The sequence below is a fragment of the Cucurbita pepo genome, chromosome 7, assembly GCF_057944985.1.
Source record: "Cucurbita pepo subsp. pepo isolate OVF chromosome 7, ASM5794498v1, whole genome shotgun sequence".
Classification (NCBI taxonomy): Eukaryota; Viridiplantae; Streptophyta; class Magnoliopsida; order Cucurbitales; family Cucurbitaceae; genus Cucurbita; species Cucurbita pepo.
This window is the reverse complement of record NC_141804.1, coordinates 10,206,495-10,218,558: the sequence shown is the minus strand read 5'-3', so window position 1 is coordinate 10,218,558 and position 12,064 is coordinate 10,206,495. Positions and strand designations below refer to the sequence as shown.

The 12,064-nt window shown below is 35.0% G+C and overlaps 2 protein-coding genes across 3 annotated transcripts; one reads left to right on the top strand and one right to left on the bottom strand.

The window, feature by feature from the left end:
• The first annotated feature begins 204 nt into the window (after positions 1 to 204).
• LOC111798541 (Photosystem II reaction center PsbP family protein) lies at positions 205 to 2,978 on the top strand. 2 transcript variants are annotated; one of them, XM_023681763.2, is made up of 3 exons: positions 205 to 576; positions 1,744 to 1,975; positions 2,486 to 2,978. In XM_023681763.2, the coding sequence occupies exons 1-3, from the start codon at positions 264 to 266 to the stop codon at positions 2,796 to 2,798; spliced, it is 858 nt and encodes a 285-aa protein (XP_023537531.2). In that variant the 5' UTR covers positions 205 to 263; the 3' UTR covers positions 2,799 to 2,978. The 2 variants fall into 2 exon arrangements, with proteins under 2 accessions (XP_023537531.2, XP_023537533.2); XM_023681765.2 differs by having other exon boundaries at positions 207 to 576; positions 1,753 to 1,975.
• On the bottom strand, positions 2,869 to 10,615 carry LOC111798542 (JmjC domain protein JMJ24). Its single transcript, XM_087125506.1, has 13 exons — positions 9,960 to 10,615; positions 9,444 to 9,586; positions 9,237 to 9,336; positions 8,967 to 9,099; positions 8,820 to 8,874; positions 7,956 to 8,643; positions 7,466 to 7,801; positions 5,400 to 5,819; positions 5,242 to 5,314; positions 4,793 to 4,878; positions 3,745 to 3,864; positions 3,480 to 3,550; positions 2,869 to 3,183 (listed from the first exon to the last, which is right to left on the bottom strand). Exons 1-13 carry the CDS (start codon positions 10,461 to 10,463, stop codon positions 3,084 to 3,086), a joined length of 2,829 nt encoding a protein of 942 aa, XP_086981632.1. The 5' UTR covers positions 10,464 to 10,615; the 3' UTR covers positions 2,869 to 3,083.
• Between the last annotated feature and the right edge of the window lie 1,449 nt (positions 10,616 to 12,064).

Genomic DNA, 12,064 nt, shown 5'->3' with positions numbered 1-12,064 from the left:
CAGAAGTGGACAATATCACATCATTGTGGACATCCGTGATTCCTAAGTTTTAATTTTCTAATGATTAAAGTCGAGGGATTTGTTAATATATTTGAAAGTTTAAACCAAGAATTCATTCATTTTTGCTGATTGGTCCTCAAACTTTGGCAAAATAGTAGAACAGTCCCCAGAGGGAGAATGGATAGAGGGATCACAAAAGTCACATAAATATAATTGATTAGCTTCGCCATTGTTCCTCTTCAAGAGAACAGGCGCGTCGGAAAATGGCGTTTAGTCGCTGCTTCGTCGGCGGTCAAATGATGCATTTCCGGCGGGGAGTAGTATCGGCGCAGTCACCGTCCGAAGACCCCGTCGGAAATTCTGCGGCGGAGCAATTCGCACCGCTGGCAGCGACGTTTCGACGGAGGCTAACTGTAGGGATTGGGTCGGCTTCTCTGGTGGCCGTCGGCGCTAATTTTGGCGGCGTAACGAGCTTTCTGCTCGGATTGTCGCCGGAAAACAGTCGGCGTTTGAGACTCGATGTTGTTTATCCAATTGGAGGGTACAGCCGGTGCATTGATACCAATGAAGGATTTGGTCAGTAAGTTCTGCAACATACAATTTTTTTCTTTTTGGATTTTTTTTTTTTTTTTTTTTTTTTTTTGTTTGTTCAGCGTCTAATTAATTAAAAATAATAATTTATTTTCAAATTTTTCAAAATTGTATCAATTTTTACTTGAAATTTTGTAGTACAAAATTTATAAAATTAGAAAGAACCACAACATTAAAAAGAAAAACCATTATTAAAAAGAAAAACCATTTATAAGAAGGGCGTGGAAACCTTCCCCTTCCTCCTAATAGACGCATAGACGCGTTTTAAAGCCTTGAGGGGAAGTCCAAAGGAACAGTATCTGCTAGCGGTGGATCTGGGCCGTTACAAATGGTATCAAAGCCAGAAAGCCTTGAGGGGAAGCCCGAAAGGGGAAGTCCAAAAGAACAGTATCTGCTAGCGGTGGATCTGGGCCGTTACAAATGGTATCAGAGCCAGACATTGGACGATGTGTCAGCCTTCTCGCTGCTTCCCGAAAGGGAGTAGACACGAGGCGGTGTGTTAGTAAGGACGCTGGGCTCCAAATGGGGGTGGATTTGGGGGTGGTTCCACATCGATTGGAGGAAGGAAAGAGTGCCAGCGAGGACGCTGGGCCCTGAAGGGAGGTGAATTGTGATATCCCACCTTGGTTGGGGAAGAGAACAAACCACCATTTATAAGGTTGTGGAAACCTTGAGGAGGAGAACAAACCACCATTTATAAGGTTGTGGAAACCTTCCCCTAGCAGGCCCGTTTTAAAGCCTTGAAAGAAAGCCCGAAAGCAAAAGTCCAAAGAGGACAATATCTACTGGCCAATCTGGACTGAATTTTGAATTTTTTTTTAATTTTTTAATGGTTAATTTAGGCATTAACCAAACTTAATTTGATTGGCCTTAGTTGAGTTAGTAGTGATTTTCAATTTTATTTTCACAAAATTAGCTAGTAAATTACAAAAATTGAATAAAAGATAAAAATTATAATATTGGTAGTCTAATTTGTTTTTAAAAAATAATTTGATGATGAAAATTAAAAATTAAAAATTAAAAAAAAAAAAAAAAAAACAGTTAATTTTCAATAAATCTATATAATATTAGTTAGTGTTTAAACTACATTTTATGGTTTTATTGTTTTTTTTTTTCTTTAACACATCACATTGCCTAAAATTCTGTTTAAAGAACATCCAGAGTTTATATACCCAGCAAGTTGGGTAGGAGACCAGAGGTTGCTATATCGAGCAGTTGAAAAGTCCGAATTTGAACGATCGCTCGACCCTCCACCCTTGACCAGTTCCAACATGGATCGTCGTCGTCGAAATGTTAATGAGCCTCTGGTTGCATTTGGTCCACCGGGTTCGAGCGGAGAGCTCAACGTTAGCGTCATTGTGTCTCCTGTCTCACCCGATTTTTCGTAAGCTTACCTAACTTATCTACAATTACTTCCAACATTATGACATGTCCTGTCCTAGATTTAAGATCTTTTAGAAATCCCTTAGAAGATGTTCAACTCTAATGAAATCTGAGGTTCGACGATCTGAATTTACACAACGGAAAGGAGTCGGGTTATGAGAACTAAGGTTTCGTATAAACCATGATCGGCGAGTTCATGATTTATAAAACTATTAGGAAGTACGAAAAATTAGCAATATAGACTTAGTTTATGCAGTCCAAACAAATGCACAACCTCGACTGACAAACTCATGTACCGAACATAAACTCGACTTCATAAACTCGATTTGCTGTAAACCGAACACCTCCTGAGAGACAAAAACAAGATGAAACTATATGCCTTACAGATAATCAAATCTCATCCTATGCTCAGGATTTCTGTTAGTAGGACTTTCCTCATTGAAAGGAGATTTGATTCTAAAAAGGTTTATGTTTTTTTTTTTTTTTTTTGTTGGTTCTTTGGATCACAAAGAATTGAAGCATTTGGAGGTCCAAATGAAGTAGGGGAAGCTGTGATCAGAACTATTACAAGGGCCAGCAAACGCCCTGATCTTAAAGGAACCTTGATACAAACAACTCTCAGAGAGGATTCGACAAGAAACGTCAAATACTACGAACTGGAATTTAAAGTAGAGAGCTCGTCGTTTCGACGTCACAACGTAGCGGTCTGTTTTGTTTATCGGGGCAAGTTATACACACTAAATGCCCAGGCACCTGAATCAGAATGGCCAGGTCTAAAATCAGAGATGAGGACAATTGCCAATTCCTTTTGTCTCTCAGCTTGAGGCTCTAACGTTTACGGCTGTGGGTCGGGTTTGGGGATTTATTTCAAGGATTACTATAAAAGTTTAGAACGAATGTAAAACTCTAATCTTGCCATTTCTAAAACTATACTGGAGATGTTACAATGTTTCTACATCAGGCTAAAAGCCTAAAAAATATTTTGTTAGTTGGCATGTGCAGAAGATCTAACTATTGCACGCATTCATATATACAGGTTTGTTCAAGTCCAGTAGTGAGTGTTGGTAAATATCCTCTTTTGAATCTATAGTACAATAAATATAAACAAACTAAGCACAACTTATCTGCCTTCGCTTTGTCATCTCCTCCAAGTTTTCGGAAACGGCAGCAGTCAAATTAGGGTCCCCGACTCCGAGCTCGTCACTTAGCCTGAAAGAATTGAATAACAGAAGTTTTTCAAGTTGATCTGAAGAACTAAAAGGCAAATATACAACGATTTTATTTCATGTTCGCGAGAAAAATGAGCATTTAAGTTTAATCCCCAAAATGAGTTTATTTCAATTTTTTTTTTTTTCTAATTACAAAGATCTCGGTCACGCCCAAAGAAAAACATAGAACCTAACGAGGGATCAAACATCACTAGGGTCCGCCCTTTTTTCTTTCATACTGATAAAGGATTTTACAACAAGAAGAACAACAAAAGTTGGAAGGACAGAGTTACTCACTTTGGATCGAGCACCAACTTCTGTACTTCTTTGATAACTGAGCTTGCTGCATAAAGTGAGATTTTTCCGACCTATACCAGACCCCAAAACAGGCAAATGATAAACCCAAATAAGATACGAAGCATATTAAAAAAGAAGACCAAAAAAAAAATAAGGTCAAGCAATTGGTTCGAGTTGCCCCAAACACACGGATATTAAATACGAATAGACCAAATGAAATTAACACTAAAAAAAAATTAAATTCAAAATTGTCCTCGTCTCTGACCTCCAGCACTTGCAGTTTTGCTTCATGATCATTGGGAAGACACCTGATATCTACAGCCATTCTTGCAGCCTCACCAACACTTTCAGGAGATAAGAAGTCAAGACCCAATTGAACATTGGACTGCGAATTATACAGTAAACAAAGCATAAGAAGATCAACAACACATCTCCTGCGGCAGCTTATTCACCAGAAATATGATGATAAAACAACATAGAATTAAATTCTACTGTATCTAAAGAGTAAAATAGCTTCAATTTTCATAACTATACTTCTGTGACAACTGAACAAATTACCATGAGTTATTGGCCGTTGAGATAGCCTGGGAGAAATTTTGGAAAGCAAAGAGGGCCTTTTGTAATATGGTTTTAGGAAATCAAATTTTAAGGAAAATGTCTCCCGTTACAAACTTCAGGACTTCGAAATTTACTGTTTGGTATATATGGATATTGATTGGGAGAGGAGACACTATATATGAATAACGATTCAATTAATCGAAATGGTACTGTACGTTTAAAAAGAAATAAAAAAAATCAAAATTCGTAGATTTATATGTCAAACAAAAAAAAATGTGTTTGGCCCAAGGAAAATAGTCAAGTCCAACTGAGAGCTCAAGAATTGAAATCAGGTTACTGAATTAATGTGTTAGGCATGTCTTTTAAAGTTCTAAGAAGGAATAAATGTGTATTTTTAGATTGGTGGTGTTTCATTTAGATTTTGGATAACATTTTAAAACTATTTTTTCGAACTTTCTATAATCAAAAGTAGTTTGAGAAATTCTAAAAAAAGATGAAAGCACGTAAAGTGCTCTTAGATTAAGCATTTAACTAATTTTCTTCCATTAGTTACAAAATGAGTGTTTCACTTAAAAGCACAAAGGGCATTCCTTTATTTACCGATAGGGAAGATAACCTTTAGAATTCAAAATTCAGAAACATAAAGATAGGCATCATTGAACATTTGCATCTTATTTGTTGGGTGGTTTGGCCTCATTTGTGGAAAGGTAGTTTATAAATGTTGTGATCTAAACGTAAAGTAACAGTTGAACTACCTGAAGATTCATGACTTGAAAAGGGCATCCTGAAGGGATAAAAACAGCTTCACCCAAACGCTGCTCAAATGTCCAAGGCTCTACTCCTGAAAGAGACGTGCATTTGTAAGGATTATATGGGAGAAGAATTAAGATTCATTAGAGAACTTTTGTTCAGTTACATATATTTGCAAAGCAGAGAGAGAAGAAGAAGAAGGGAAGAAAAGAATACGAGTGCAATAAGCTCGAGTTCAGAAAATACACTCTCAAGCTATCTATAATAATTTATTTTCATTTATGCAAGAAATGACCAAAATCCACAATATATTTTCATTTCCCTTAAAATTAAACCCACTTGCTCCTTATTGTCATAAGCATAATCTATCGAAATTTAAATGACTGTACAAATAACACTTTCTCTCTTATGTACACAACGAAAGCTGATGAAAATCAAATCAGAAGAAGTTTACCGAATTCATCTTTCAATTTCCTTTTATGATGTCCATCGAGGTACAATGCTCCATCATAAAGAGGCCGCATAATCTGACACTCAACAAAATTGCATGTGAAATAATTTACAAACTATTTCCCCATTATTTAAAACGAGAGGGAGGGAGAAACAACTTACAAGATCATTGTTTATGTTGACAGACTTCCCAAATTCCTCCCAATGCAGTCTTAAATACTCGGTTAATTTGGGAACGTCCTTTCGCCGATAGACATCCCAAACAACTGCAGAATAAGAATTTTTAAATATATCTCTATCTGACATTTTAGAGTTGTCAGTTTGCTCATCGGCACAATTGGATTCCTTCTTCTGACTCAACACTGTGCCTTCTGTCTCTGCTTCACCCATAGCCTCCTGCTCATCCTGCGATGCATGACCATGGACTAATAGGTCTGCTGATCTCCCATCACCGGAACACAATTCTTCATCACTGTGCAACTCATTTGCCACAGATTTCACAGTGGTATTTTCCGTGCACTCAATATCAATCCCCTGAGCCTCCTTAGGCTTCACTGAATGAGTATGAACCAATAAATATACCTGCAATGTGAATCCATTTTCATCCATCACAGTGATTCATTCACTCCTTAATGCATGCATTATATTATTTAAGAGGATATTTAAATAAGGTTAAATTAGAGGTTAGATTTCTAAACCTTTATTGAGTCTATTAAGTCTTTGTACTTAACTTTATAATAAACCCATAAATTTTCAAGGTTGAGCCTATTTACTCTTTATATTTTAAAAAGATTCTAATGAAACCCCTCAACTTTCATTTTTGTGTCTATTTTTCAATCCGTCAATTTTATTCTCACGACCTTATTCTTGAACATGCTTAAACTCAAACCTCCAAGTAATTCTTAGATAATAAAGTTAATATGTCGTGTAAACTTTATTACACTTACAAGGTTAGGAGTAGGAACCTCTGACACAAAATTGAAGTTTACAAATTACAAAGACTAGATAGACAAATCAAAAACTTTTGTAGTACAAAAACTGAATAGAGAGTGCAGAAAGCTTAAAGAATAAAATTGTAGTTAAAACTTTTAAAATATAGAACTCAAATTATACTCTTAGCATATCCACAATACATAATTAGAAAAATGCTAATCAAAGTCTAAAAGCCAAGAATTTGTTCTTCAATTTTCATCGTTCTTATAAGAGAATAAAGATAAGAATAATCTGAATATCAATACATATATTGTGCATCTGGTGCATGGACCAAAACAGCAATTGTTGCCTTATAATGGAGGTCTTACTCCATTTTCCGACTCAAGATAATGGTGGTATTCTGTGTCAGGCTGTTTTTTTTTTTTCTTCTTCCCCTATTTTATGGAGTATTCGGCTGGAGAGGAATGTGAGAAGTTTTAGAGAGTTAAGAGAGGTCGTGGGAAGAGGTGTCTAGCTCTTGCCAAGTCTGATTCTAAAGTTCTTTTGTAATAATCCTCTTCGTCTTATTACTTTGGATTAAAGTCTTTTTTTTTTTTTATCTTGATTATGTCTTTGTGTTTGTTTTGGCTCAGTTATTTTGGGTGGTGTTTTTGTTTGCTCATTTTGCATTCTTTCATTTCTTCTAAAGCTCAGTTTCTTTAAACATGCAGATAAACACATATTTTGTCGTACTCCTTAGTTCTACATAAAACATTACTGAAGGGGTACTAAAATAAATTTGAATGCCATAAACTTCTTCACGAGAACAAATTCAGTTCTAAAGTTAACAAGTTGAACCCAACTGGTCCTAGACCACTTCAAATTACCACTAGAATTTTCTTAACCAGATAACCATAAAATAGAATTGAACGAGATATCTCAAAAATAGCTTTCATCAGCAGAAGTTCTACAGGATTCTTCATTTAAAAAATGATGCTTCTAGCTTTAGACTTGCAACCTACAGGCTGTGTTTACTATAATTCAGATTGGGATAGATTATTATATGGAAACAAATCAAAACTCTTTAGTATAACTAAATTTTTTGGTAGATCTCCTTGATTAGATCAAAACTAGTAAACAAAAATTCATATTAGGAACTTGCTACCAATAATTATTATAAAGACAGTCTCCACTAATCCACAAAAGCATATAGCAACACCAAACGAGGTTATGTTAATGTAACATTGTTTTCAACATTGGCTCTAAACACACATTACTACAAACAAAGACATGTAGGGAAATTTAAGAAAACTAACCATGTCACGCATGTTGATACTAAGATTAGTCACAGAATCACCTGCACTAGGTTCCTTAAAAGCTCCAGCTCCATAACATATAAAAATCTTAGGTCCAACATCATTTTGCAAAGAGTAGTGTGGCAATTTTGCTGCAACATTAAGAAGTCCCCATTTGGAATGGATATACTCGAGTAAAGGTAACTTAACAAAGAATTCAGGCCTCTGGTACAAAATAAACTCTTCAGATGCACTGGGGGAAGGCCAGTCTTTCAACTTCAACATTTCTGGTCTACCATTTTCCGAGATACGACCATTGAAGTATCCTTCGATGAACTGAACAAGCTCAATATTGGCCTGCCATCACATAAAAGTTAAGAAAAATCACTAAGTGGTATTACATCACACAACAGCAGTGCCTACATATCTTCTACAGCATCAAAGAGGAGATAAATATGATCATCCAAACATGACTGTCAATGGACTATAACCTCTAGATGTAAGAGCCTACCTCAGACTGATCTGAACAATTAAAGGCCTTCACTAATTGATTCTCATCTTTCATTCTCTCTTCATCATTTGTATCCCGAATTCCTCTCCAGATAACCACTGGATCCCAGCTTGCAAGTGATGAACTGTCAAAAACCTGCCTGACAATAATGGGTTTGCCGCTAGCCCATTGTTTTCTAAAATCACTGATTCCGTTAAGTTTAATGTCTGATGATGTTGGGCAATATAAAAAGTTATCATTGCTGTTATCTCGATGAGCACACTGCAAAAGGCTGGGATCATCTGACTCTGCTTCTGGCGAGGTTCCAAAATCATGAACCCTGCAGCCACCAACCATTTCCTCAACATTTTTAACCAATTTTGCAACCCAGTTCATTTTAAAAATCCGACACAGGTTCATTTGAAAATAACCACAGCCCCCATATTCCCTTGGAGGACAAGGTATATTGCCATAACAACTAGCTTTCCAGTGAGGGATTTTATCTGAGAATTTCAATCTCTGTCTGTATGCTTGTTCAAACAAATGTTTCTCGTCTTGGCCCATCATATCATTCCCATTATCTAACAGATCTCCACTATTTGCTGATGTAGATGCTTCCCGTAGATCTTGACAGCAACTGAGACATAGATCATAGTAGCAGCATGGACAATGCCGATGATAATCAATAATAGGTATCCTGCAAAAATTGCTGAAAGGTAGATGAAGCTTTAGTTTAATTTTCAAAACTGATACAAGAATAAATATCTGAGAAATCCAACAAATGATTTAACTAGAAATAATCAAAATATTATTTTCTAAGGAAAGAAACGATATGCACTGGAACTAACTGTTTTGAAACATAAAATACAACTGAATAAAGGTTACCAGCACATCTGCTCATCTGCATTCAACTTTGCCCTAAGAAGAAGCATTTTATCTCCTGGAATGCACTAAAATAGTGTAAGGGTGATATAGCAGTAAAGAACCTTCAAAAGTATCCAACCCAACACGAGATATCATCCAAAATCATACCTTGCATCCTTTTTTCAAGTTTCACTTCAAAGCATTGTTGAACGTGGATCTGTTTGATAACAGGTAGTACAGATGACAATAGACGATAAAGATATTGCAACTTGTCTAAAACCGGTATTTCCCTTATTCTTACCTGTATCAGATAAAAAATAAATACAAAGAATACAATACGCAATTAGAGAACCATCCTAAAAAATTATATCAATATTCCATAAGGTAATGACTCCTAATAACTCAACAGGTTAAAGTCCCTCCAATTCAAGTATATACCTTTATCAAATTACCACCACGCAGGCACACTTTGCAATTACAAATACCTCTACATGCAGGGCAAATTTTCTGAATTTCCTCCAATGATATATCCAAATACCTATAAGATATCAACAAAGGCACTCAGAGTGATGACAAGGTAGCACACATCTCCCCCAGAAAGAGAGGGGGACAAGTGAAAAATAACAATTCAAGAAGTATACCAACCATTTAGAGATGCAGCTACTGCAGTATCCTCTCCTGTCACACTTGAGACACCACATCATTCCATCTCTGTCAGTCTTTCGACATTGATGGCATGTTTGCCCGCCAATCTCCTCAGAGGAGTTTGTGCTTGCATCAGAGTACTCCTGTAAATGTTTTGGAACCAAAATCACATGCTGATCCAGCTCACTAGCTCCTCCAATTAGCCTAGCCCCTACCCGCGACCCTTGGTAAATAGTTGAGATAAAACAGAAGGGAAATTCTATTGAGAGAACAATCGGTCTTGCCCATCCAGAACAATCTAACCCATTTCCATATTTTATCCACATCTAAATCTCAAAGTTCACAAAAGCCGAATTATTAGTAAGAACATGGAAATAACGTAGAATTTCATGTGCTCTAGACCCAGATAAGGAACGAATTAGTCCTACAGTTAAATGTTACTCAAGAATCCGCTCATCCGGGATTACAGTTCAATTGTTTAAGAAGCTAAAGAATGAATAATACAGCAGAGCTCACCGTCATGGCATTTGCATCGAAGCTTTTCTGCGACAAATTCCTCGAAGAATCCGGAGCAGTTGTCTTATAAGTCTTCCAATTTTCCTCATACGGCGACAAATCCCTCTGCAAATCATCATGCTTGGAGGAATTGCGCCCAGGCAAACTCCTAGTGGGCGGACTATCAGGTGAGTACCGAACCGGAGTCTTCGACGACTTCTTCCCTGAATGAGATTGTTCCGCAATCTTACCACTCGACAAAGGCGCATCAAAATCATCACTCTTATCCTCCAAATACACATCACTTTCCTCCAACGATTTCCTCTTCGCTTTCTTCATGTGCGCTCTCATCGCAGAGTTCGCCGCCCTCTTCTTCGCCTGTATGTAGTGCTTCTCACACACTGTTTTGTCCGGCATAGACATGGCAGTACACCGCCATTGTTTCCCGTCGGACCTCTTGCACCGTAAATCGTCTGGAATTCCGACGTCGTCTCCGTTTGCAGAAGTTGATCGCGGATTATCCATTGCACGAAGCCGCCCCGTGGAATTCGAGGCGCAGGATCAATGAGGAGCAGAGTGGAGTAGAAATTAGGGTTTCAAAAATTTGGGGATTTTGGTTTAGCTGTGGAGCGCTGAGCAAAATCCGCCATTGCCATTAGACATTCACCAGAATTTACTTCCTTCTTCACAATTTTTTCTATTAATAAAAAATTAATAAAAAAAATAATTTTAAAATATTAAAAAATTATCAATAATTTTCAAAATTTTTATTAATATTCTTAAAATTTTTAAAATATGATTATTATACATTTAATTTGTTATATCATTTATATTCGTCTACTAATTAAAAATTAATTTCAAATAATATATATCCGTTTGAAATTAGATTTAAACGTCAACGACCATATCGATTTGTAAGCCTCAATGATCGTAACTGTTAAATTTAAATTAGATACTCGGTTCAGATCACAAGCTCTGTGTATATCGTTTGATCGTGATGTCTCGACTAAATATCTGATTGGTTTTAAATTTCAGCCTGAGTACAGTTTTTTCGAACCTATTAACGATACCCATTTGAAATGGAAAAAGTGGTCGATAATACCCCTTTAAAAAATCGACTAAAAATTGGCTAAAAATAACTGTGCATGATTTTCATGGGGTCGTGAATTCATTTGGGTCGGATTAAATTCAAATAAATGAAAACTTTATAGATCGGTTTAATAAATTTATTATTAATTAAAAAAATATAATTTTCATAATTATCTTTTTTATTATTTATTCGTAAAATACTCTCAAAAATAACTTTTTGGAGGGTAATATTTCTAAATATATATTAAAATTAGTTCGTAAATTTCAATTAATTAAATATTTAAAAATTAATTTATTATATTTCCACGTTTTTTTAGCATTTATTTTATTTCCACATATTATATATATCACAAACTAAATTAAGTCAATAAATAAATATTCCACTATTTTTAAATAAGTTGAAATTTCTTATTTATAGTATTAAGATTATTATTATTTTTTAGGGAAAAAAAAACATTCATTTTTAAGTTTTATTAATACCCTCAAATTAAAATAAAAAATAAAAAATAAATATCTTTTATCTTAATATTATGTTTAAAAAATACAGATAAAATTTTATAATATCAATAATACCCTTTAACTTTTATAAAAATAATTTTTTTTTTTTACCGTTAATATATGAACAAAAATTGTTTATTGACGTTTCATATGCCTACTAATATTTTTTAGACGATAATATTATTTTTTAAAAATTTTAAAAAATAAAAAATATTTTTTAAATCTTTAAAAAAATTGAAGATATTACTTTCCAATTATTTTTAAATTTTTTTAAAAATAAAATGAAAAAATTCAATAATATTTTTATTAATTTAATCTTAAAAAAATTAAGATATAAAAAAATATATATATTTATTTAAACACGAGAATGGAAGTTGAACACGTGCCGAGTAAAACGTAGATCGTCACCCGTTTTTTAATCGAGGTTCAGATTAAGCTCTATCTCGAAATTTTGTGGTTTCCGTGCATAAACCAATTGAATGTAAACACAAGGTTCGGAGGTTTTTTATTCATTTTGTCAAATTTTATATGGAATCGTA